Source organism: Heterodontus francisci, chromosome 1 (genome assembly GCF_036365525.1).
Source record: "Heterodontus francisci isolate sHetFra1 chromosome 1, sHetFra1.hap1, whole genome shotgun sequence".
NCBI lineage: Eukaryota > Metazoa > Chordata > Chondrichthyes > Heterodontiformes > Heterodontidae > Heterodontus > Heterodontus francisci.
Window position 1 is genome coordinate 152,363,924 of NC_090371.1, and position 27,860 is coordinate 152,391,783.

The 27,860-nt window shown below is 45.5% G+C and overlaps 1 protein-coding gene across 6 annotated transcripts in view; it reads left to right on the plus strand.

The window, feature by feature from the left end:
- The first annotated feature begins 1,665 nt into the window (after window positions 1–1,665).
- ccdc149a (coiled-coil domain containing 149a) overlaps window positions 1,666–27,860 on the plus strand; it is a 184,651-nt gene continuing 158,456 nt past the window's right edge. For 2 of the 6 annotated variants that reach the window (XM_068037329.1, XM_068037339.1), the window contains exons 1-3: window positions 1,810–1,867; window positions 12,955–13,128; window positions 13,230–13,350. In XM_068037329.1, coding sequence (XP_067893430.1) covers window positions 13,285–13,350 — 66 coding nt within the window. In that variant the 5' untranslated portion in view covers window positions 1,810–1,867; window positions 12,955–13,128; window positions 13,230–13,284. Of the gene's footprint in view, window positions 1,868–4,318; window positions 4,370–12,954; window positions 13,129–13,229; window positions 13,351–24,982; window positions 25,064–27,860 lie in introns of those variants that run through there. The other 4 variants (XM_068037359.1, XM_068037349.1, XM_068037380.1 and 1 more) reach the window with 4 other exon arrangements.

A 27,860-nucleotide genomic window follows, 5' to 3' on the forward strand; every position in this document is an offset into this window, starting at 1 on the left:
ATGAGGTTACAGATTGTGGTTGAGTACAATTCTGCTGCTGCTGATGGCCCACAGCACCTCATGGATGCCCAGATTTGCATTGCTAGATCTGTTCGAAATCTATCCCATTTAGCACGGTGATAGTGCCACACAACACGATGGACGGTATCCTCAATGTGAAGGCGGGACTTCGTCTCCACAAGGACTGTGCGGTGGTCACTCCTACCAATACAGTCATGGACAGAAGCTTCTGCAGCAGGCAGATTGGTGAGGATGAGGTCAAGTATGTTTTCCCCTCATGTTGGTTCCCCCACCACCTGCCGCAGACCCAGTCTAGCAGCTATGTCCTTTGGGACTCAGCCAGCTCGGTCAGTAGTGGTGCTGCCGAGCCACTCTTGGTGATGGACATTGAAGTCCCCCACCCAGAGTACATTTTGTGCCCTTGCCACCCTCAGTGCTTCCTCCAAGTGGTGTTCACCATGGAGGAGTACTGAGTCATCAGCTGAGGGAGGGCGGTAGGTGGTAATCAGTTGGAGGTTACCTTGCCCATGTTTGACCTGATGCCATGAGACTTCATGGGGTCCAGAGTCGATGTTGAGGAATCCCAGGGCAACTCCCTCCCTACTGTATACCACTGTGCCACTACCTCTGCTGGGTCTGTCCTGCCGGTGGGACAGGACATACCTGGGGATGGTGTTGGCAGTGTCTGGGACATTTTCTGTAAGGTATGATTCCGTGAGTATGACGATGTCAGGCTGTTGTTTGACTAGTCTGTGGGACAGCTCTCCCAACTTTGGCACAAGCCCCCAGATGTTAGTGAGGAGGACTTTGCAGGGTCGATAGGGCTGGGTTTGCCATTGTCGTTTCCGGTGCCTCGGTCGATGTCGGGTGGTCTGTCCGGTTTCATTCCTTTTTATTGACTTCGTAGCGGTTAGATACAACTGACTGGCTTGCTAGGCCATTTCAGAGGGCATGTAAGAGTTAACCACATTGCTGTGGGTCTGGAGTCACATGTAGGCCAGACCAGGTAAGGACAGCAGATTTCCTTCCCTAAAGGACATTTGTGAACCAGATGGGTTTTTACAACAATCAACAATGGTTTCATGGCCATCATTAGACTAGCTTTTTTAATTCCAGATTTATTAATTAAATTCAAATTCCACCTTCTGCTGTGGTGGGATTCGAACCCATCGCCCCAGAGAAATACCCTGGGACTCTGGGTTACTAGTCCAGTGACAATACCACTACACCATCGCCTCCCGCCGCCATCGCCTACCTTGGGACGCAAGGCGTGGAAGTGGTGAAAATTGGTAGATTGGGTAGGAGGAGAATCTGGTCAGGGCCGAGTGGAGGGTTCTTAATACAATTCTGTCAATGGTGATTAGGGAAAATTCGATTCCTTAAAATAAATACTGTTAGTATATAATTATGGATAACAATTTAACAATGGACAACAAAGTCGGATTACCATAAGGCAACCAAAATCAACACATTTAAGAGTGATAAGGAGAATCAGGAAGAAAAGTCAATTAACTATAGTTTTGAGAGCAAACGTTTCTTGCTCCTTTACACATTAGAGAACTGCGGTATAATTAATCTTATCAGGTAGGAGTGATATTGCTGGCACTAAGTCAACCTCCCACTGCAGCCCGGCTCATATTACCCTGGGTTGACCTGACGTTGGGTTTGGTCTACACATGGAAGTGAGGTAGCACAGCCGGGAGGAAGCGACTGCCTATGGTTGATTGATCCCAATCCTCACGCAGAATTTCTCTTCGGTAGCTCCATTTACCGACTGCGTTTATATATATATATATATATAAATATCACCAGTTTTGTAATGACTTCAAAGAGGAGCGAAGGCGAATGGCAGGGGCTAGTGAATGAGGTGAGTTCACATTAAATGAATCAATACAAACACGGCTGGGGACCTGACAGGAAATATCATCCAGCCATCTGTGCAGAATTATAATAAACACTTATTCTGACAGAGACAGTCTCGCAGCTAAAGTGTTCATTGGTCGAAAGCTTCCTTGTTTTTTAATATTTGATTTGGTGTAAAATGTGATGGATCCAGGCATTAAACCCAGAGACCACAACAGCCGGCGGGATCTCGGTTTTACTCCATGTCGCTGTCAGCCGGTTGTGGGAACTGCGCCGTGTCACTCCGAGCAGCCAGAGCCACGGAGCACGGCCGCATCTCAGCTTGGAGCTGCAGCAAGATACGGAAATGAGCTTGGAGCTGTAGCAATACGTGGAGCTCAGCTTGAGCCTGAGCTTGGAGCTGCAGTAATACGTGGAGCTCAGCTTGAGCCTGAGCTTGGAGCTGCAGCAATATGTGGAGCTCAGCTTGAGCCTGAGCTTGGAGCTGCAGCAATACGCGGAGTGGAGCCTGAGCATCTCGGGCCCCAGCTCCCGGATCCGGTTCATCTTCCACGTCAGGATTACTGGTGCAGCCGGTGCGCCTGGGTACAGATAGAGGGCGAGTCGGTGCCACACTGCTGCAAATTAATTGCACAACTTGTTTATAATTGGCACGGTCAGCACCTGTAACAATATAGGTTACAAGAGTAAAATAAAAACAAAATACTGCAGATGCTGGAAATCTGAAATAAAAACAAGAAATGCTGAAAAACAATAAAAACTCAGCAGGTCTGGCAGCATCTGTGGAGAGAGAAACAGAGTTGACGTTTCAGGTCTGTGACCCTTCAATGAGAACTGGCAGAGGCTAGAAATGCAATAGGTTTTAAGCAAATAAAGCAGAGGTGAGGCAAGAGATAACGAAAGAGGTGTTGATAGGACAAGGTCACATGACCAGAAGGTCATGGAGCAAAGCCAAACAATATGTTAATGGTGTGCTGAAAGACAAAGCATTAGTGCAGAGAGGGTGTTAATTGACAGAAAACCAGAACAACCTGGCTCAAAGCACAAACATGACAAAAAAAAGCAGTGGGTAGGCACATGGCTAAAAAAAATGAATGATGGAACAAAATGAAATAAAGTAAACAAATAAAAAATAAAAAATAGCTGAAAATAAAAAGGGGGGCCTGTCACATTCTGAAATTATTGAACTCAATGTTCAGTCCGGCAGGCTTTAGCGTGCCTAATTGGTAAATGAGATGCTGTTCCTTGAGCTTGCATTGATGTTCATTGGAACATTGCAGCAATCCCAGGACAGAGATGTGAGCATGAGAGCAGGGGGGTGTGTTGAAATGGCCAGCAACCAGAAACTCAGGGTCATGCTTTCGGACTGAGCGGAGGTGTTCCACAAATCGGTCACCCGATCTGCGTTTAGCCTACCCAATGTAGAGGAGACTACATTGTGAGCAGCGAATACAGTATACTACATTGAAAGAAGTACAAGTAAGTCACTGCTTCACCTGAAAGGAGTGTTTGGGGCCTTGGATAATGAGGACAGAGGAGCTGAATGGGCAGGTATTACAGCCCGCGATTGCATGGAAAGGTGCTGTGGGAAGGGGACAAGATGTTGGGGGTAATGGAGAAGTGGACCACGGTGTCGCGGAGGGAACGATCCCTTCAGAATACTGACGGGGAGGGGAGGGGAAGATGCATTTACCAAACAATTTACTTGTACTTCTTTCAATGTAGTATACTGTATTCGCTGCTCACAATTTGGTCTCCTCTACATTGGGGAGACCAAACGCAGATTGGGTGACCGCTTTGTGGAACACCTCCGCTCAATCCGAAATCGTGACCCTGAGCTTCCGGTTGCTTGCCATTTCAACACTGCCCCCCTGCTCTCATGCCTGCATCTCTGTCCTGGGATTGCTGCAGTGTTCCAGTGAACATCAACGCAAGTTCGAGGAACAGCATCTCATTTACTGATTATTATTACAGTCTTATTATTTTCAGCTATTTTTTCTTATTTATTTTTTATTTGTTTATTTTATTTCATTTCGTTTCATCATTTTTTTTTTAACCATGTGCCTACCCACTGCTTTTTTTGTCATGTTTGTGCTTTGGGTCAGGTTGTTCTATTTTTCTGTCAATTAACACCCTCTCTGCACTAACGCTTTGTCTTTCACCACATCATTTGGCTTTGTTCCATGACCTTAGAGTCATAGAGTCATAGAGAGATACAGCACTGAAACAGGCCCTTCGGCCCACCGAGTCTGTGCCGACCATCAACTACCCATTTATACTAATCCTACATTAATCCCATATTCCCTACCACCTACCTACACTAGGGACAATTTACAATGGCCAATTTACCTATCAACCTGCAAGTCTTTGGCTGTGGGAGGAAACTGGAGCACCCAGCGGAAACCCATGCGGTCACAGGGAGAACTTGCAAACTCCACACAGGCAGTACCCAGAGGTGAACCCGGGTTGCTGGAGCTGTGAAGCTGCGGTGCTAATTAACCTTCAGGTCAGTTATTCTCTGTGACCCTGTCCTATCGACACCTTTTCTTCGGTTATTTCTTGCCCCACCCCCTCTGTATTTGCTTAAAACCTATTACATTTCTAGCCTCTGCCAGTTCTGATGAAGAGTCACTGACCTGAAACGTTAACTCTGCTTCTCTCTCCACAGATGCTACCAGACCTGCTAGGTTACAAGAGATCTATTTATTGTTAAAATGTGGAAAAACATGTTTGAAAAGGAAAGCCAAATTGTCAGAACTGCTGAATTTCCGATCCTGCTGACAAGAGGGGTAACGTTTGCTCTTGCTGTCAATGCAGCGACCGGAGTTGTCTTCTTTCACCGAGACCAAAACGCGATGCAGGATCAGGACAAGTGGGGGCTGGGGAAGATCTTGAGTTCTAAATGATTGCTATAATAAAAATAGAAAGTGCTGGAATTACTTAGCAGGTCTGGCAGCATCTGTGGAGTGAGAAACAGAGTTAACAGGCTGGATTTCATAGGCCCCCTGACGCAGGGTCAGAGGCGGGAGCCAATAGAATTGCAGCGGTTGGCAGGGGTGGAGGGCCCGACGTTGCCCCGTTGCGATTTTTTGGGTGGGATAGGCCGATGATAGCCTTCCCACCCAGAGACCAATTGAGGCCCTTAAGTGACCGATTAATTTTTTTTTATTTGGTCATGGGATGGAGGCGTCCCTGGCTAGACCAGCATTTATTGCTCATCTCCAATTGCCCTTGAGAAGGTGGTGGTGAGCTGCCTTCTTGAACCGCTGCAGTCCATGTGATGTAGGTACATCAACAATGCTGTTAGGAAGGGAGTTCCAGGATTTTGACCCAGCGACAGTGAAGGAATGGCGATATTGTTCCAAGTCAGGCTGGTGTGTGACGTGTAGGAGAACTTGCAGGTGGTGGTGTTCCTATGCATCTGCTGCCCTTGTCTTTCTAGTTGGTAGTGGTCATGGGTTTGGAAGGTGCTGTTTAAGGAGCCTTGGTGAGTTGCTGCAGTGCATCTTGTAGATGGTAAACATTGCTGCCACTGTACATTGGTGGTGGAGGGAGTGAATATATGTAGATGGGGTGCTAATCAAGCGGGCTGCTTTATCCTGGATGGTGTCGAGCTTCTCGAGTGTTGGAGCTGCAACCATTCAGGCAAGTGGAGAGTATTCCATCACACTCCTGACTTGTGCCTTGTAGATGGTAGACAGGCTTTGGGGAGTCAGGAAGTGAGTTACGCTGCAGGATTCCTAGCCTCTGACCTGCTCTTGTAGCCACGGTATTTATATGGCTACTCCAGTTCAGTTTCTGGTAAATGGTAACCTCCAGGATGTTGATAGTGGTGGATTCAGTTATCATAATGCCATTGAATGTCAAGGGGAGATGGTTAGATTCTCTCATTGGAGATGGTCATTGCCTGGCACTTGTGTGGCATGAATGTTACTTGCCATTTATCAGCACAAGCCTGGATATTGTCCAGGTCTTTCTCCATTTCTAGACAGACTGCTTCAGTATCTGAGGAGTTGCGAATGGTGCTGAACATTGTGCAATCATCAAAGAAAATCCCCACTTCTGACCTTATGATTGAAGGAAGGTCATTGATGAAGCAGCTGAAGATGTTTGGGCCTAGGACACTACCCTGAAGAACTCCTGCAGTGATGTCCTGGATCTGAGACGATTGACATCCAACAACCACAACCATCTTCCTTTGCGTTTGGTATGACTCCAACCAGCAGATAAGTTTCCTCCTCATTCCCATTGACCTCAGTTTTGCTAGGGCTCCTTGCTGCCATTCTCGGTCAAATGCTGCCTTGATGTCAAGGGCAGTCACTCTCATCTCACCTCACATCTTGAGTTCAGCTCTTTTGTCCATGTTTGAACCAAGGCTTTAATGAGGTCAGGAGCTGAGTGGCCTTGGTTTAACCCAAACTGAGTGTCACTGAGCAGGTTATTGCTAAGCAACTGCCGCTTGATGGCACTGTCGACAACATCTTCCATCACTTTACTGATGATCGAGAGTAGACTGATGGGGCGGTAATTGGCTGGGTTGGATTTGTCCTGCTTTTTCTGTACAGGACATACTTGGACAATTTGGCGGGTAGATGCCAGTGTTGTAGCTGTACTGGAACAGCTTGGCTAGGGGCGCGGCAGGTTCTGGAGCACATGTCTTCAGTACTATTGCCGGAATGTTGTCAGGCCCCATAGCCTTTTCAGTATCCAGTGCCTTCAGTCATTTCTTGATATCATGTGGAGTGAATCGAATTGGCTGAAGTCTGGCATCTGTGATGCTGGGGACCTCAGGAGGAGGCTGAGATGGATCATCAACTCGGCATTTTTGGCTCAAGATATTTGCAAATGCTTCAGCTTTATCTTTCGCACTGATGTGTTGGACTCCCCCATCATTGAGGATGGGGATATTTGTGGAGCCACCTCCTCTAGTTAGTTGTTTAAATGCACACCACCATTTGCGACTGGATGTGGCAGAACTGCAGAGCTTAGATCAGATCCGTTCGTTGTGGGATCGCTTAGCTCTGTCTTTCCCATGCTGCTTATGCTGTTTGGCACACAAGTAGAGTCATAGAGTCGTACAGCATAGAAACAAGCCATTCAGCCTACCCCACGTCCATGCCGACCATATTGCCTATCTATACTAATCCCACCTGCCTGCATTAATTCCATATCCCTCTATGCCTTGCTCATTCAAGTACCTGTCCAGATGCCTCTTAAATGTTGCTACTGTTCCTGCCTCCACCACCTCCTCTGGCAGCTCATTCCAGATAACCACTATTCTTTGTGTGAAAAATTTACCCCTTTGATCCCGTTTAAACTTCCTCCTCTCACCTTAAATCTATGCCCTCTAGTTTTAGTCACCCCGACCATGGGAAACAGACTCTGGCTATCTACCCTATCTATGCCTCTCATAATTTTATATACCTCTATCATGTCCCCTCTCAGCCTCCCACGCTCCAGGGAAAACAGACCCAGCCTATCCAATCTCTCTTTATAACTCAAGCACTCCAAACCAGGCAACATCCTTGTGAATCATTTCTGCACCCTCTCTAGCTTAATCACATCTTTCTTGTAGTGCGGCGACCAGAACTGCACACGGTATTCCAAATGCGGCCTAACTAACGTTATGTACAACTGCCTTGGCCGATGAAGGCAAGCATGCCTTCTTCACCACCCTGTCTACCTGTGTTGCCACTTTCAGGGAACTATGTACTTGCACCCCAAGGTGTCTCTGCTCTACAACACTCCCCAGGGCCCTGCCATTCACTGTATATGTCCTGCCCTGGTTTAACTTCCCAAAATGCATCACTTTGCACTTGTCTACGTTAAATTCCATTTGCCAATCCCTTGCCCACTTTCCCAGATTATCCCAGTAACCTTAGACAACCTTCTTCACTGTCCACTATACCACCAATTTTGGTGTCATCTGCAAACTTACTAAGCATGCCCCCTACATTCACATCCAAGTCATTAATATATATGACAAACAACAGAGGGCCCAGCACCGATCCCTGTGGCACACCACTGGTCACCAGCCTCCAATCTGAAAAACAACACTCCACTACCACCCTCTGCCTCGTATCACCAAGCCAATTTTATATCCAATTTGCTAGCTCACCCTGGATTCCATGTGTTCGAACCTTCTGGACCAGTCTACCATGCGGGACCTTGTCAAAGGCCTTGCTAAAGTCCATGTAGACAACGTCCATCACCCTGCCCTCGTCAATCCTCTTGGTCACATCCTCAAAAAACTCAATCAAATTCGTGAGACACGATTTCCCACGCACAAAGCCATGCTGACTATCCCTAATCAGACCTCGCCTTTCCAAAAGCATATAAATCCTGTCGCTCAGAATCCCTTCCAGTAACTTTCCCACCACTAATGTAAGGCTCACCGGCCTGTAGTTCCCTGGCTTATCCCTGCTGCCCTTCTTAAATAAAGGCACAACATTAGCTATCCTCCAGTCTTCTTGTACCTCACCCATGGCTAACGATGATACAAAAGTCCTGGGCTGTAGCTTCACCAGGTTGACACCTCATTTTGAGGTATGCCTGGTGCTACTCCGGCATGCCTTCCTGCACTCTTCATTGAATCAGGGTTGATCCCCCTGCTTGATGGTAATGGTAGAGTTGGGAATATGTTGAGCCATGAGGTTACAGATTGTGGTTGAGTACAATTTTGCTGCTGCTGATTGCCCACAGTGCCTCGTGGATGCCCAGTTTTGAGTTGCTAGATCAGTTTGAAATCTATCCCATTTAGCATGGTGGTAGTGCCACACAACACGATGGATGGTATCCTCAATGTGAAGACGGGACTTTGTCTCCACAAGGAGTGTGCAGTGGTCACGCCCACCAATACTGTCATGGACAAATGCATCTGTGGCAGGCAGATTGGTGAGGACGAGGTCAAGTATGTTTTTCCCTCTTGTTGGTTCCCTCACCACCTGCCACAGACCCAGTCTAGCAGCTGTGTCCTTTAGGGCTTGGTCATTAGTGGTGTTACCGAGCCACTCTTGGTGATGGTCATTGAAGTCCCCCACCTAGAGTACATTCTGTGCTCTTGCCACCCTCAGTGCTTCCTCCAAGTGCTGTTCAACATGGAGGGGTACTGATACATCAGCTGAGGGGGGTGGGGAGGTGGCAGTCGGCGGTAATCAGCAGGAGGTTTCCTTTCCCATGTTTGACCCGATGCCATGAGACTTCATGGGGTCCGGAGTCAATGTTGAGGACTTACAGGGCAACACCCTCCCGACTGTATACCACTGTGCCGCCACCTCTGCTGGGTCTGTCCTGCTGGTGGGACAGGTCATACCCAGGGATGATGATGGCGGTTCTGGGACATTGTTTGTAATGTATGATTCGGTGAGTATGACTATGTCAGGCTGTTGCTTGACTAGTCTATTGGACAGCTCTCCCAACTTTGGCACAAGCCCCCAGACGTTACTAAGGAGGACTTTGTAGTGTTGGTAGCGCTGGGTTTGCCGTTGTCATTTCTGGTTCCTTGGTTGCTTCCGGGTGGTCTGTCGGGTTTCATTCCTTATCGACTTTGTAGCAGCTTGATACAACTGACGGGCTTGCTAGGCCATTTCAGAGGGCATTTAAGAGTCAACCACATTGCTGTGGGTCTGCAGTCACATGTAGGCCAGACCAGATAAGGACAGCAGATTTCCTTCCCTAAAGGACATTAGTGATCCAGATGGGTTTTTATGACAATTGACAATGGTTTCATGGCAATCATTATTAGACTAGCTTTTTGTAAAATTCTAGATGTGTTAATTGAATTCCAATTCTACCGTTTTCCGTGGTGGGATTCGAATCCATGTCCCCAGAGCAATACTTTGGCTTTCTGGGTTACTAGTCCAGTGACAATGGTTATTTAAGGACCTCTTCCCACCACTTCTGTGATCTAACCAGCAGTGGGGTTTCCTCCGCCATGCAGGGAGGGCGCCTTGTAAAACGAGGTGCCCTTCCTATGGACTTGGTGGGGTGGTGGGGGGAGGGGGTTCCTCCTTCCTGGACAATCTGCGGCCCATGGAGGACCCCACTGGCAACACCTCCAGCTCCAAGGACCCCCCTCCCCCTCAACTTCACACTCACCCCCTCAACCCCACCTTGCCTCCCCCTCCTCACGACTCCCTCGCTGGGGCCTTCTAACTGGTCCCGGTGATCCTGCTTTCCTTACCTGAGGTCTGGGGTTCCAGCATTGGGCCTGGTTCCAAGGCCTCTGCAGTACTAGCAGTGGCCACTGCTACTGGTGGCGCTGCTGATACTGCTGAGCTTCCAGCCCTGTGATTGACTGGCAGCTCTTGGAGGCGGGGTCCCTGTCTTTAAAGGGACTGGGATCTCGGCATGGGACACTTAGGCGGCAAAACGACGAAGGATCGTTTGGGGTGGGGGTGGGGGTCGGTGGGGGGCACGAAAAGGCCAAGGCGGGATTCCCTCTGCCTTTTCGGCCTGGTGCCGGGAGCCCTGCCTCCTCCACAAAATCCGGCCCAACTTTCAGGTCTGTGATCTTTCATCAGAACTGGCAAAGGTTAGAAATGTAAAAGGCTTTGAGCAAGTGAAAGGGAGGGAGTGGGGGCAGAAGAACAAAGGGGAAGGTGTGTGATAGGGCAGAGGGTAAGATAGATACAATGACAGAGATGTCACGGAACAAAAGGCAAAGGGTGTGCTAACAGTTGTAGTAAAAGACAAAGCATTAGTCCAGAGACAGTTCTGATCTGTATACCCAGACTAGGTCATTAATGTATATGTATCTTAGTCTGGTACAGAGTGTTTTAATTATTCTTGTACAGAGACAGCACCATGAGGTGGTGCACTAAAGCAGGGGTTTTCAATTGAGGGTGCCTGGTCATGAGAAGGTTTCAAGGGGTCAGCCAAAAATAACCAGATAATGTGTAGATAAAAAAATTGACATGATAATAGACCAGTCAGAATCGGAATCGGGACAAGTGGTGGCTAGAATGCAATGTTAATCAAGAGACAACATCCAATGACAGTGAATCAGAGCTCGATATTTGCATAGGATGAAGTGCAGAGTGATGGGGGAAATAAACATTTAAGAAGTATTTCGATGAGCGCTCAAAATGCTACGGGCCATGTGTGGGAAAATGGGATTAGATTGGATGGGTGCTTGATGGTCGGCACAGGCACGTTGGGCTGAAGGGCCTGTTTCTGTGCTGTAAAGCTCTATAACCACATGACTCTATGACTCTAAAACCAGCTGGTCTACATGCAAGGCATCACGGCAGTTGTGTTTGGACACAGGGCACAGACAGAGACTCTGGAGAGTGGGAGGGAAGGGGATAGGGAGGCACAGACTCGGTGGGCCGAAGGGCCTGTTTCAGTGCTGTATCTCTAAATAAAAAAAAATAAAAAAAATAAATAAAAAATAAATAAATAAATAAAAAGATAAGATGCTGAGTCTTTACCTGGTGAACACTGCTGAGAATCAGTGCCAGAGGGAGAGAGAGCGGCCGTGACTTATAACTTTATCTCTTGTTTCCCCAGTGACATGATTATGTGCATCAAATCAGTTGGCAAAATTCTCCATGTACTTTCTTCACACTTCTGATTTCTTCTTAGTTCCACTCCATGATTTCACTCTTCTCCCCTACCCCAACATTGTCCCAAGTTGAAAGAGTAACTTCTGCTGTACCATTGGGAATTAGAATTTTGCTCATTGTCATCTTTATACAGTATATGCATTTTAAAAAAATGCTTGCTTAAGGTACAAAAAACTTGCAAATTGGAACAATAATTATGTGAGATATCTTTGATCAGTTGGAGTGCAGAGAAAGAAGAGAATCTACGCCCAAGAAGTGGAAAAACTGGTGGATAGCAGACAAGTTGTAAATAAGACAAAAATTATCATAAATATGTGTTTAATTGTATATCGAAGAGCATACAGAGTAGGATAAGGCAAAAAAGACCTTGTGTCAGATACCAAATCTCAATACTGCAGAAAGCCTAGAGAAGTATAGAAAGTGCAGGCGTGTAATTAAAAAGGAAGGTGGGAAAGCAAAGAGAGGGTGTGAAAAGATATTGGCAAGTAAAGTAAAGGAAAAACTGAAAAATGTTTTATAAATACATAAACAGCAAGAGGATAACTGTTGTTATGGCCACATGGCAGTTCCCATTATTCAACTCCCCTCCTGACCACAGCAAGTGAATTTCTATTAGAGTTTAGCTCCTTGGTGTTTTATTTTTCAAATAGACAGCGACAGGATTTCTTGTAGGTTTGAAAAACAGAAAGTCAGTTGTTTATTGATCAATATTCCTTATCCCGAAATTGTTGTAACCACATCCACTCTCACATTTGCTCACGTGCGCGGACACACACACAAGAAGAAACAGATAGAGAAGGGAAGGAGGAAGGTGGTTTTTAGGAGGGGGAAAGGTTACGATAAACCTGTTGAATTCTCTTGAGAATCAAGTTCTAGATGAAAAGAGTAGGGCTGATTAGAGAGCAAAAATGTAACTTTTGTGGGGAGGTGCAAGATATGGGCATGGTTCTCAATGAATACTTTGTGTCTGTTTTCACAAATGAGAGGGAACAAAACCGACATTATTGTTGAGAATGAGTGTGAAATATTGGATGGGATAAGCATGGTGAGGGACGATATATTAGTGTTCAACATCCTTGAAAAGTGGATAAGTCTCCAGGCCCGGATGAAATGTGTCCCCAGGCTGCGAAGAGAAGCAAGTGAAGAAATAATGGAGGCTCTGATCATCATTTTTCAAACCCGTCTTGCTACAGGCATGATGCCAGGGAACTGGCGAACAACAAACATTATACTGTTGTTTAAAAAGGGATAGCCTGAGTAATTACAGACCAGTCAGCCTAACCTCAATGGTGGGAAAATTACTGGAAAAAATGAGAGACAGTAATAATCATCATTTAGAAAGGCACAGATTAATGAAGGACATGCAGCATGGATTTGTTAAGGTTATGTCTGACTAACATGGTTGACACTTTGAGGAAGTAACATGTTTGATGTAGTCTACAAGATTTTAGCAAGGCTTTTGACAAGGTCAAACATGGCAGACTGTTAAACTAACGTCAGCATTGGAATGGATGTTTGCCTCCAGGATGGAGCAATGAAGGCCCCGTTCCTCCAGAAGACACCCGCCACGATCATCCGCAGCAACGGGGCAGCGCACTGAGCAGACTGCCTCCACCTCAGCTGCTAATGTCTGAGTAGCACCTAGACGTAATGGGAGAAAAAGGAAATTGACAGAGTTCTGATCACGAAGATGACACAGGTGCTGTACCAATTGTCATGACTGAAAAGATTAATGAATACATTTTATTTCATGCAAAATTTGAACCACTATCGGTAATGTAATGTTTTGCTTGGTTACAGATGGATCGGAGGTCTATGGCAGGAACGCAATGATGCTTGTAAAGCATCTCTGGAAATGTTCAATGCCATATCTCAATGGAATTTGAGCCTTCATTCTTCAATGATCACTGTTTTCCTATTGGTGATTAATAACTTTTTCCAATACTGTCATGCCTTTCTTTTGTTTTCTACGGTCATAACTTAATGCTGCTTGCAGTGGTGTGTAGTCACATTCATTGTAGCCCATATATGATTTCAAATACCAATCACATGAAAGTGCAGCAGCATTTTGTTAAAATTGTAGAGATGAATAAGACCTCATCCTCATCTGAGGAGGACTAGTGTTCCTCTTATTCCTCCACTTGCAGAATGTTGCCGCGTCTAATTGCGAGGTCATGCAAGGCACAGCAGATAACAATTATACGTGATATCCTCTGTGGGGTGTACTGAAGAGCCCCTCCAAGGCAAGGGAATGGCATTTTCAGCTTGCCAATGATGACTTGTTCAGTGATGGCTCTGGTGAATGCGTGAGCAGCATTGTACCTCTCTTCAGCAGCACTTTGGGGATGACGTACTGGTGTCATTAACCATGTACAAAGTAGGTAGCCCTAGTCACCCAGGATCCATCCGTCCACTTCGGCTGGTTCCTCGAAAACTGCTGGCAGCTGGGAGTTCCTCAGAATGTAGGAATCATGACAGGTCCCTGGCAAACGTGCGCCAACATGCATGATTCTTCTCCTGTGGTCACAAACCAGCTGTATGTTTAAAGAGTGCATTTGTCAAAGACGGCAGGCTGGTCCCAGAGAGCTTTAATGGCCACATGAGTACAGTCGATCACTCCTTGCACTCTAAGGAAGCCAGCGATGTCGCCGAAGGCCATAGACCTTGCTGCCTGACTGTTCTTATCTGCAGGTAAGTAGAAATCATTGGCATGTCGAAAAAGGGCATTGGCCATCTCTTTGAACCTGTGAGTCGCAGACTGCAAGATGCCAGATGTCACCTGTGGATCCCTGGAAGGAGCCGATGGAAAAAAAATTGAGTGCAGCAGTCACCTTGAGGGCAACTGGCATGGGATTCCCACCGAAGCCGAGTGGCTGAAGGTCATGCTGCAGGATCCTACAAATTTCTGTGACCATTTCACGTGGTGTCTCTGACATTTGAAGGTAATTTGTTCTTGTCCTGAGGATGCGATGACATACCAGTGCCTGTCTTCGATAATGCCATTCCTCAATGTTATCATTTAGAGCATCCTCACCTTCCTGTTCTTGGCACTCAGGCATCATGAGTTGAGGGAAAAGAGCCCTCCTTAGTTTCTCTCTTTGTTCTTCTCCTGTGGTACTAGACAAATTGGGTGTATGAGACCCATGTTGCTGCAGCTTTTCTGAACAATAAATAAGCAGAGCGTGTCGATTCAGCCCTCTGTTGCTACTGAGCTGAAACATCGAGGCAATGATCAGCTCCCTTATATCTGCCTTCAAATTGTAGCCAAGTAGAAGACACACCCAATGTAGTTTGCCTTCTCCCACTCTCCTTGCAATCCTGAGTGTCCACGTGGTTTCCATTATCATTGGAGAAAATGGTGCGCATGGAATTCAGGGCAAATCTCCCCACCTTCCAACATCCTCCTGGAACCTTCCAGCTTGAACCCATCAGCCTTGCCCCACCCAATGCTACCGTTACCTTTCCCTCCGTTACCATTGAGCCTTCGCCCATTACTGTGCACAATGTAATCATCAGTGTATTCATGCCATCTCTCCCCCCCCCCATCCCTATTCCCGTTATTATCGACATGCTGACTCTTACACTTGAACTGGCCATTGTTGCTGACTCCTGTTCCCTTCCATCGGTAGCTGTCGAATACCTACCCATTAGCCCCGCCCCACCCCCTACAGAACCCATTTGCCCCCCTTGACTGTGACCATTCCCTCTGCTAGCCAGTATCCTCAATTTGCCCCACAGCTCCCCGATGTTGACAGCACTCATTCCTCCCTTTAGGCCCTTGCCAAATATCTTCACACATTACTGATCTACTCCACCCACCACCCCCACAGCCGACAAAATGTATCTTCACCATCAACATCAACCATTCAACAACCTGGACACTCCACCCTCCCCTGCTCTTCCAAGCACCTGTTCAACTCCACTCTTCCCTCCCCAACTACACTTCCTGCTCCTCCATGTAGGCCCCGCCCAGGCCATCGCCGCCATCCCCTGAGATGATTTACCCTTGCTTGTACCAAGCCTGGAGGCAAACATCCATTCCAATGCTGGCGTTAGTTTAACAGATGAGGTAAAGAGAGAAGATCACAGTCCTGACACTCAACTGCACAAATCCGACTGTTGCACGCCATGTTGAAACATTGGTGAACTGGGTGGCATGGGAATAACGGTCGCCGTTCGCTTAATCTTCCAGGTAGGACGAAATTGTAACTATGCGTAGGGTAATGAGTATTCATGTTATTTAAATGAATGCAAAGCTGCAATCTGCCGCTGTGCTGGGGAGCCCCGGAATGCTGTAAACCTGCCACCGATTTAATTCCTCTAAAATATCCTGCTGTTGGGAATCCAAAAACAATTCCCGCCTAATTAGATCACTCCGCATGCAGCCAAATCCACCATGGCAGAAAGCATAAAATTCTCCCCTCTGCCCCTGAATCCTAGGGCCTGATTTTTCCCGTGGGCTTCAGAATCCCACTGACATGGGCAATGTGTGGGAAACAGTCACCCGACTGATGTTCCCCGAATTGGCCAATTTGTAGCCAGAGGGCGGACTCACTGTCCAATTGACGATGGTGGGAGGGCTTGCGAAGCTGGAGGACCAGTAGGAGGCCCTCTAGCATTGAAGAAGCAGCAGTCTGCAGTGCAGGTAAGTGAGAGAGAGGGTGCCTCCATTTTGTGCTGCCCTCCAACTTTTTAAAGTTTAAATTAAAAAAATAAATTAAACATCTGGACGACCTTTATGAGAGGGAGTCCCTCCACATGGCGGCTTGCAGCTGCAGATGAAGCCAGGCAGGCGTGGGTGGCCTCTAGGCATGCCTGGAATGCTGGCTCCCAGGTCTGCCGCAAGGAGGCCATCTCCAGGCAGCTACAATGTTCCCCATGCTTGCCTGGAGATGGAGGCCATTAACTATCTTAGTTGGCTACTCACTGCTTGTGGGCAGTTAGCCTTACTGCACCCCCCATCCCTGCCTCTGGGAAAATGGCCCGAGGGTGGGATGGGAGAGGGGAACTAGAATGCTAGCCAGTGGTGTGACATTCCGCACCTGCCTATCTTCGTACCTTCCCCCATCAGGGCCTCAAAATTCTGCCCTGGAACCCCGAACTAGCAGAAATAGTTTCTCGCTATCTACCCTATTTATTCCCTATATCTTGTAAACTTCAATTAAATTATCCCTAACACTAGATGGTGTAATCTCTCTTCGTAATCTGAGTCCAGGTATCTATCTGTTGTTATCAGAAACTATTAGTTAATTTGCATCATTAGCTTCTCTGTTTTATAAGTTAAACATTACTTAGAGCAGCAGCTTTCACTGACTGAGAATAAGTGAAAACAGTCATGTTGTGAACAAGTGATTCCATGGGTTCATGCCTAGGAGGAGCTCTACAGAGCGTTGCCTTTCTCAACATTGTTACCTGGGATTCTCTTTGAATGATAGCCTGCTGAGGCATTACATGCTTTCCTTTAAGTAGCCTGATACACAATGGTTTGGCAGAGCTGAAACTGTCCAGTGCATGATGACAAAATATATGGATGAGTTTTTGTAAGAAATCATCGAACAGCCCTCTTGGAGCTTTATTTATATATTTACTCAGGGTTACTCCTGTGTATACTTTCCAGGCACCATCATTTAAAGGAACAGTATAGCTGAGAGTAATTCTACCTAGATGGAGTTCACAAGCATATGTATTAAGACCTTTGATAAATATTTTAATGACTTATTTACATTGTGATGATGAATTTGCTGTTCATGACTTTTCAGTGATGGGGCTTTTCAAATGTGTAGGTTGGCTTAATCACTATTTAGTTCCCAAGGTTGAGCAGCTTGTCAATAATTTCTATGTTGTCAAAAAATGGCTCATTGCCGCTATGGGGGTGTCAACAATATTACCATTGCAGCTGAGTGCGGACAAATGCCAGAAACAGTCAGTATTTCAATGGCAAAAATGAGTCGTCAATAATTGCCTCCAGCTGTACTATGTTTTTACGTTACCTAGCATAATATAAATATGATTTTAGAATAGGCTGTTGAACTTAAATACCTTCTTGACTTCTTGTTAATAGAGCTATTGTGATTGTATGTTAACACTAGAGAAAACTTCAATCATTAAAAAGGCAACTGCTGAATATTAGCCAAGCAGTGTAAATATCAAAGTGTTTATAATATTTCAGTACATCATGATCCAATGCAGCGAAACTTCATATACTTGAATTCTGCGGCCATCCAAGTCTTTTTTTACCCTTTTATTGAACTGAGTTTTGTTCAATGAAAGCTTTAGAAGAATTTTTTTTAAACTTCTGCTTGAATAATGTTCTGTAAATTTAGACTTCTACAAAGACTCTAAACAGGGAAGCCTCTGTGCATAATATTGCAAAGTTATACCATAATAAATAGACCTCTCATGGCATTTCTCACAGTAAGTCAGAGGATATGATACAAGTTTGCAACACTTAGAATGATGGACATTGTAAGCACGACTTCCAATATATTGTATAAAGACAGCTTAGTGCATGAGAACCCCATTGAGCAGAAATGTGCTCAAGCTTATGACTACTGCATAGTGCTGCATTTCTAGTTATGGTTGTGCTGTTTTGAGAAGCCACCATTCAGAGTAAAGTGTCTTCCATGTCACAAGAGAATGTTAAAAGGTGAGGTATAATCATGTTCCAGTACACTCAGACACAGGCAAATAGTGTCATTGGGGCAGAGCTGGGAGCATATTAGTTGTTTGCTCTCTTAGTCACAACTGGTAGAGGCTGAGGAGATTAAAAGAGGAAAGAACATAATTTTGGGATGCAAACTATTTAAAAAATATAATTATTTTGTTTGGAAATCTCGACGACTGAACAACAGAATTTATAGCTGTGATGGTCGAAAATACAGCCAAACCCAAGTATTTTCTCAGCAAAAAGAAGAAAAGGTGGCAGTAGGTAGAAGGAGCACTCGCTGGAGAAAAAAATCATTTTTGTGAATTAATTTCTGGTATTTTAGTTTCAATTTTCTCCCCTTTCCTGAAGACCTTTACTCCTTCTTGGGACATTGTTGGGTGCCCAGTACCTCGCCCTATTCATTGTATGAGCTGAGGCAGTGAGGCCTGGACTCTCTGTTTTTCTAGTAAGGTAGTGGTGAGTTGGGATTTCTACTCGCCCCTTAGACACTCCCACCCCATCCTATGAGCCCGACCGGTTTCTCTTGGATATGGATCATTTTATATCCAGTCAGGGTTCCCAGCAGGTTTCCTGCCACAGTATTGCCACTACTAGGCCCCCTTCCTTTATTATGTCACTTCGGTGCCTAATGCCACTACATCAGGAACAACTGCCAGTCCCAGAGAGCATGGGTGAATACTGTAGTGTGGAAAAATTGGCTCTCCGCCAACCATATTTTCCATTGGGCCATATTGAGTGACAGTGATTAGTATCTGTGGAAAATCCATGCCCAAATGTGCCATGTTGCCGAGTTAAGTACTGTCTCTGTAGGCGGGGGAGGGAAAATGAAACAATGGCAAGCTCAATAACTAAAGCCAGGAACTATTATTTCACAATTGAGGGAGACCACACAGCTCACAAGAAACAGTTACTCCTGAGTTATACAGGGCTTTTTCATTTGTGGCATGAACAGTTCACTGTTAAATTGCCTGTGTGGAATTTTATTTATATGGAATCACAGAATGATAAAACAACACCAACAACTTGCATTTATATCGCACCTTACCATAATAAAATGTCCCAAAGTGCTTCATGGGAGCATAATTTGATGCTGAGCCCATAAGGAGATGTTAGAACAGATGACCAAAAGCTTGGTCAAAGAGGTAGGTTTTAAGGTGTGTCTTAAAGGAAGGGAGAGAGGTAGGATGGTGGAGAGGTTAGGGAGGGAACTCCAGAGTTTTGGGTTTAGACAGCTCGGATCATGTCTGCCAATGGTGGAGCGACTAAAATCGGGGATGTTCAAGAGGCCAGAATTGGATGAGCGCAGAGATCTTGAAGGATTGTAAGAGTGCAGGAGATTACAGAGATAGGGAGGAGTGAGGCATGCAGGGATTTGAAAACAAGAATGAGAATTTTAAAATCGAGGTGCTGCTGGACCGATAGCCAATGTAAGTGGGCTTAGGGTTGATGGGTGACTGGGACTTGGTGTGAGTTAGGATACAGGCAGCAGAGTTCTGGATGACCTCAAGATTATGGAGGGTGCAAGATAGGAGCTTGGCCAGGAGAGCATTGGAATAGTCAAGGCATGAGGAGTACAGCACAGAAGCAGGCCATTCAACCCATTCTTTGAAAGAGTTATTCAATTAGTCCCATTCCCCTGCTGCTTCCCCACAGCTCTGTAATTTTTTTTCCCTTCAAATATTTATTCAATTCTCATTTGAAAGTTGTTATTGAATCTGCTTCCACCACCATTTCAGGCCATGCACTCACTGTGCCATAATATATTTCCTCATTTCACTTTGGTTCTTTTGCCAGTTACCTTAAATCTGTGTCCTCTGGTGACTGAGCCTGCTGATACTGGAAACATTTCACAAGAATACAAGAAATAGGAGCAGAAGTAGACCATATGGCCCATTGAACCTGCTTCACCATTCAAGACAATCATGGCTGATCTTGGGCTTCAGTTCCACTTTCCTGCCTGCTCCCCCTATCCCTTGATTCCCTGCGAGACCAAAAATCTATCTATCCCAGCCTTAAATGTATGGCTGTGTTTGCTGACAAGGCTACCATTAGGTGGCGCTGCAGTGGCACATGCACAAATGCAGCATGTGCCACTAAAACGTCACACTCTGGGACTTCAGGCAGCTGCCAGGACTAAAGATGGCGCTGCTCAAATCATCACACGAAGGCAACCTAACCTAAACACATGGCAGCACACAATGGCGGGAGGGAGAGAGCGAGTGGGCGGGACGGGGAGTGGGGGAAGTGGAGCGGGCCGGGGGAGAAGCGGAGCGGGCCGGGAATGGAGTGGGGGAGGAGGGGTGTTGTAGCGGAGCGGGATGGGGGCAGGGGGGAGCGGGTGTTGTAGCGGAGTGGGACGGGGGCAGGGGGGAGCGGAGCGGGCCGGGATCAGGGGTGGGTAGCGGGGTGGGCCGGGGAAGGGTGGGGGGGAGGGGACCGGATGAAAGAGCGGAGCGGCTGGAGATAGCAGCGAGGGGGAGAGCGGAGCGGCCGGAGAAAGCAGCTGGGGGGGGGGGGGGGGGTGGGGAGCAGAACTTGATGCATGGGTGAATACTTGTTTGTGTTGCATTGCTGTACGTGTAAAGCGCATGCACAGAGGCCGACCATGCGTGTTGCCCGACGATGCACACGTCACGCAATGACGTCAAAGGCGCATGCGCTAACCAGTCCTGGCAAGTCGGAATGCAGCGCACACGCAGAGAGCAGGAGTCCGTCTGCGCATGTGCACAGCTTGGCGCAGCCGACTGCGTTGTCAGGAATCACTTTGTAAATGTATTCAATGATGGAACATCCACAACCCTCTGGGGTAGAGAATTCCAAAGATTCACAACCCTTTGAGTGAAGTAATTACTCCTCATCTCAGTCCTGAATGATTGACCCCTTATCCTGAGACTGTGTCCCCGTGTTCTAGATTCCCTGAACAGTGGGAACAATCTCTCAGCTTCTACCCTTTCAAACCCTTTCAGAATCTTGTATGTCTCAATTAGATCGCCTCTCATTCTTTTAAACTCCAGAGAATATAGGCCCAATTTACTCAGCCTCTCATCATAGGACAACTCCCTCATCCCAGGGACCAAGCTAGTAAATTTTCACTGCACTGACTCCAGGGCAGGCATATCCTTTCTTAAATGTGGAGACCAAAACTGCACACAGTATTCCTGGTGCGGTCTCACCAAAGCCCTGTACAGTTTTAGTCACATCTCTTTATTCCTGTACTTCAATCCCCTTGCAATAAAGTCCAACATGCCATTTGCCTTCCTAATAGCCTGCTGCACCTGCATGTTAACTTTGTGTATTCCTTGTACGAGTATCCCTAAGTCTCTCTGAACATCAACACTTAACAGTTTCATACCTTTTAAAAAATAGTCTACTTTTCTATTTTTACGACCAAAGTGAACAATTTCACACTTCCCTATATTATATTCCATTTGCCATCTTGTTGCCCACTCACTTAACCTGTCTATATCTCTTTGCAGCCTCTGTACATCCTCCCTGCAGCTTACCTTTCCACCGAGCTTTGTATCATCAGCCAATTTATATACATTACTCTCTGTCTTTTCATCCAAGTCATTAATATAGAGTGTAAATAGCTGAGGCCCCAGCACTGATCCTTGCAGCACTCCACTATTCACTGCCTGCCAACTTGAAAATACCCCATTTATGCCCACTCTCTGCTTCCTGTCTGTTAACAGTCCTCTGTCCACGCTAATATATTACCCCCAATAGCATGAGCCCTTATCTTGCTTGTTAATCTTTTATGTGGCACCTTATCGAATACGTTTTGAAAATCCAGGTATACTACATCTACTGGTTCCATCCTCAAAAAACTCTAATAAATTTGTCAAACAGGATCTCCCTTTAGTAAAACCATGCTGACTTCTTCTAATCATACTATGCTTTTCCAAGTGCATTGTTAAGACTTCTTTAGCAATAGTTTCCAGCATCTTCCCAATGACTGATGTTCGGCTAACTGGCCTGTAGTTCCCTGTTTTCTCTGTACCTCCTTTTTTGAAATGCAGCGTTACATTTGCCAACTTCCAATCTGACGGGACCATTCCTGAATCTAAGGAATTCTGGAAAATCATAGCCAGTGCATCCACTATCTCTGCAGCTATCTCCTAATTTCCATCCAAACTGATTTTACTTCATGATCTTCTGAGGCCAGATCCCTTCTTATTAATGTCTTTATGCCATCCTTTACTATCAGTGCTACCCCTCCTCCTTTACCTTTTTGTCTGTCTGTCCGAAATATTGTGTACCCTGGAATATTCATTTCCCAATCTTGATCTTCTTGTAACCATGGCTTGTTATGGCAGTTAGATCTAGATCATTTACCTCTATTCGTGCCACTAGTTCATCTTATTACGGATGCTTCGTGCATTCAGATAAAGGAACTTCAATTTCATTTTTTTACCTCTATTCCCTGCAATTACCATATTTGCCAATGTACAATTTTTGTTAAACTCTCTGTCCCTTCCTGTCCCATTCTGTTGGGAGTTACCCACATCACTATCCTGCTCCAATGCCTTAACCTCTCTCTTTGGATTTCTAAATTTCCCTTTACCCAAACCGCACCCCTCGCCCCCCTGTTAGTTTAAAGTCCGTCCACAGCCTTAGTTAGGCAATTGACCAGGACACTGATTCAAGTGAAGCCCATCCCAATGGAATAGTTCCCTCTTCCCTGAGTACTGATGCCAGTGCCCCAAGAACCGAAACCCCTTCTTCCCACACCACTCTTTGAGCCATGCATTTAGTTCTCTAATCTGCTTGCCCCTCTGCCAATTTGTGCGTGGCTCAGGTAACAATCCAGAGATGATTACTTGTGATATTCTGCGTTTTAGTTTGGACCCTAAGTCCTCAAATTCTCGAAGCAGAACATCATTCTGGTTCTGCCTATGTCATTGGTTCCCACATGGACCACGCCAACTGGATCCTCCCCCTCCTACTCCAGGTTCCTCTCCAGCCACGAGGAGATGTCCTTAACCCTGGCACCGGGCAGGCAACACAGCCATCGGAGCTCCTGGTCGTGGCTACAGAGAACAGTATCTATCCCCTTGACTATACTGTCTCCTATCACTACCCAATTCCTCTTCACTACCCCCTCCCCCCCCGCTCAACTGGAATGGCATCTTTCACCATGGTGCCATGGTGAGTCCGCTCATCCACTTTGCAGTCCTTCTCTTCATCCACACAGGTAGCAAGGACGTCGTACGTATTCGACAAGATCAGGGTCTGAGTCTCCTCCATCAGTACATGCTGATACCCCCTACCTACCTCACTTGTGGTCACACCTTCCTATCCCTGATCTCTAATGTTCTCCCTATTCTAAGGGTTGTGATTGCCTCCTGGAACAAAGTGTCCAGGTAACTTTCCCCCTCCCTGATGCTCTGTCATGTCTGCAACTGAATTTCCAGCTCAGCAATTCTGAGTTGAAGTCATGTAAGCTGCAGACAATTACTGCAGACATGGTTGTCTGGAATTGTAGTGCATTCCATAGATTCCCACATGCTGCAATTGCAGCACACCACTGGCCCTGTCATCTCTGTACAATGTTTTGTTAGCAATTAGTTAATAATTCAAGCTGAAGTAATGGAAAGTTGCACACACCTACCTTGGAGTCAGAAGAAGAAGCTGCACCAACTGCAGGAGGCTGAAAAAGATAGGAAAAGGAGCCCCTCTTTCCCCCTCTGCACCGAATTCCCATGTGCACCAAATTTCCAAATTCACTTTGGCAAATGTCTCACTCAGGCAACTGTCTCTTCTCAACTGCATTCCCTCACTCCTTAATTGCTCTATCAAAACTCTTCATGACTTTGAACTTCACGATCAAATCTCCCCCTAACCTTCTCGATCTAAGGAAAATAACCCAGCTTCTTTAGTCTCTCTGTGTAACTGAAGCCCCTCATCCCTGGTTCCATACTAGTTATCACCTCTAGACCATCTGAGGCCTTGACTGTCTGAGGCCTAAGGCGTGGCACCAGAATTGGATCCGCTACCCCAGCTGTGGCCTAACCAGTGACTTATAAAAGTTTAGCATAACTTCCTTGTTTTTGTACTCTATACCTCTGTTTATAAAGCCAAGGATACCGTGTGCCTTTTTTAACAGCCTTCTCAACTTGTCCTTCAAAGATTTGTGTACATACACCCCCAGGTCCGTCTGTTTCTATACCCCTTTTAAAATTGTACCGTTTAGCTCATATTACCTCTCTTCATTCTTCTTACCAAAATGGATTACTTTACACTTCTGTGTTAAATTTCATCTGCCATTATTCACCAATCTTGTTTATGTCCTCCTGAAGTCTGTTTCTATTTTCCTAACTGTTTACTACATTTTTGAGGTTCGTGTCATCTGCAGGCATGAAAATTATGCTCTGTATATCCATGTCCAGGTCATTAAAATAAAGCAAAAAGAGTAGTAGTCCTAATACCGACTCCTGGGGGCACTGCTGTATACTTCTCTGCAGTCTGAAAAACAATGCTCGCTGCTTTTTATCACTTAGCCAATTACTTATCTATGCTGTTACTGCCCATTAATCCTTTAAGAGGCCTCAATTTTGTGTACTATGTATAATGTGGAACTTTATCAAATGTCTTTTGAATGTCTATATACATATCAGCACACTATCTTCATCAACCTCCCCTTAGTCAAAGAACTCAGTCAAGTTAGCAAAATATGATTTGCCTTTAACAAATCCGTGTCAACTGTCATTTATTAACCCATACTTTTTTCAAGTGACAGTTCATTTTGGCTCAGCTTATTGTCTCTAAATGTTTCCCCATCACTGATATTAGGCTAACTGCCAGGTCTATCCCTCCCCTTTTTTGAATAGTGGCTTAACGTTTGCCATCCTCCAGTCCTTTGGTGCCACTTTTATATCTAAGGAGGATAGGAAGATTATTACCAGAGCCTCCAATATCTTCACCTTTACTTACCTCAGCCACCGAGGTTGTATCCCATCCAGACTGGGTAACTTTTCTACTTTGTGGACTGCCAACCTTTTAAGTACCTTCTCTTTATCTATATTTATCCTATCCAATTTCTCTACTACCGTCCCCTTTACTGTGATGGGCAGTGTCCTCTTCTTTAGTGAAGACAGATGCAAAGTACTCAATTAGTACCCCTGCCTCCCCAAGAAGATCTCCTTTTTGGTCCCTAATTTGTGGTGGGCATGTTTGAATATTCCATTATCTTGTTACAAATTTTATAAAGCAACGAATGTATAAGCAATGAGAGTTTGGGCCCAATTTAGTAGGTTTTTTTATTCATGCACAGAATGCTAAGTATTGTAAGTTTATAATGTTTAGCAGCAATTACTATTGTATACATGGATCAGTTGGCAATTGGTCATTGAAGCGTTAAGAATGTGTGCTTGCTATTCACTGGACAACGAAACTGTCAGTGCATTTTACTGCTTATTGGCATTTTAATTTGAACTGTCCCTTATATTACATTTTTTTAGTGTAAATTATAGTATGCCTTTGATCAGCAACCTAAAAATGGTAAATAATTATTACTGGAAATATTTTATTCAGCTATATTTTGATAAAATTGTCCTGGGAAGGATAATGTTGCCAGGCCAGCAAAATATTTGAGACAGCAGTGCTGTTTAAAACATTTTAAATCTTACAGTTGCAGGATTCTATCATTCGGCGGCCTGTTTCTATGTTGTACGACTCTATGACTCTAGATATTGACTATGCAATCTCTCAAATGCAGAAATAATTTTTTTTCAAAAAATGTATTTGTTGAATTGGTTAGTAGTAGCCTTATTGCTTCCTAGAAATGCCTGAATAAGATGGAGCAGCTTATTTCTTTGATAAATTGGGGTTGTTTGAAGATGCTGAGTGAAAATGTATCTGACTGTAGCTTATGAGGCCGAAACTCAGTGGGCCAAGCATTAGTCTGTTGGGATCTGGTGCTGACTGCGTTTCAGTGTGCATGTTAAAATGAAGCTTCACCTCATGTAAATATGGTCAAGGATGTCCTTGCCACTGTGGTCTTATCTCAGGTATGCACCTGATTAAGGAGATGGGAATTTTTGGCATGGGATGTTGGTCTGAGTTCTGTGACTTGTTACTGCAAGAAGTAGCAATTGGATTTAAAGTGTTCCCTCCTGGAAACATCCTATAAGTGGCCTTTTGGCCACCTTTATAAGGGGTTGAAAAATTCTGCCAAAAGGTTTAACATTTTATAGGGTCCAGGACAGACTCTACTTGTGCTGGCAGAAGGGCCAGCATGCCTGCTTTCACTGGGCATACAGGCCCATCGACAGCTTTCCATTCTGGGGATAAGAAAACTGCTGACCTCTGAGTCCCTTCCTCTCTGATTGTCGTTAGCTTGTTTGGGATAGAGGAGGCCCCATTCCAAAAAAAGCCCCATGAAAAATGATGGGCAAGGCTGGGACCAATTGCAGCGGATTCCTGGTTCAATTTTCTGCACTTCTGCACATACAGTGGCGGTGCAGGGCTATGAATTATCATATTGAATGGCGGAGCAGACTCGATGGGCCATATAGTCTACTCCTGCTCCTATTTATTATGTTCTTGTGAATTTTTAGCCCATATCTGTTTGTCTTTAAGAGTGCTTTTGTACCCAAGTGCTGCGTGGATAACCTTTCATGTCCTATTTGACTCACTGTAGTTATTTTTATTCTAAACCTACTCTTTAGATTTATTACAAACCATGGTGATATGTGTTTACTAATTGTGACATATTTGTAGCCACTACAGTTGAACTAATCATTTTGCAACTATTTGAATGCATATCTTGAAGGAGTTTGAAAATCCTCATCTGTGGTATGATTTTTCACATCACTTAGGTTTTGCTTTGTCTAATGCAGTTAGATTGGAGGTAACAGCAAAAAGGAAATTGTGATATAAGCCAACCAGCCTTGGCCAATTGACACGAGGTCACAGCCTACAATTGGAAATGCGTATTGTAGGGGAACTACATTCCACTGCAAAAATGCAGTTATTATTGTTTTTTTATCATCCTTGTAGATTCAGTGATTTGAAATGTATTTTGCTGGGTGATTATACACTAAGCATTGTGATTCCCAATGTTTCTGTTCACTCTTGTCATTGTAATACTCAGAGAGATTCAAAAGAACACTGAAATTCCTGGGCCAATTTCAGGGTGGGAAAAAAAGCTGGACAGTTCCTCTCTGGTCCCATAAGGTGATCAAAAACAAGTTCCAGGTCACTGTGACTATGAGGTGCAAACTACAGTCCCACCTAGCTTCTGTTTGAAGGATATTAACCACCACAAGGAACTCATGTAGTTCTATTTTGAACTGTTGCAGCATACCTGCACTCTTGACCACCGGTCCATCAGGCAGTGGTCTGCACGGAATGTCCTCAAGGCCCTATGGGAAAAGGAAACGGTGGATCCTGTTGGATGGTTCCCCGAGCAGACCGTCAAAGTCATTTGGCGGAATGCCTCATCACCAGAACTTTCAAACAAGCACCAAGACGTAGCTTGGCTGGTGGTGAGAAGGGCCCTTCCCCGTCAGATCCTTCATGCACACCCGAAGTCTCGTCCCCTCCGCACAGTGCCCCCGCGTTGGCTGTGGTGGGGAAGAGACGGTCGCCCACCTCTTCCTGGAATGTGCCTTTGCAAAGCAGGTGTGGAAAGAGATGCAGTGGTTTTTGTCAAGGTTCATCCCAAGCAGCTCTGTAACACAGGAGTCTGTGCTCTACGGGCTGTTCCCAGGGACGCACACCGAGACAAACATCAACTGCTGCTGGAGGACTATCAATTCGGT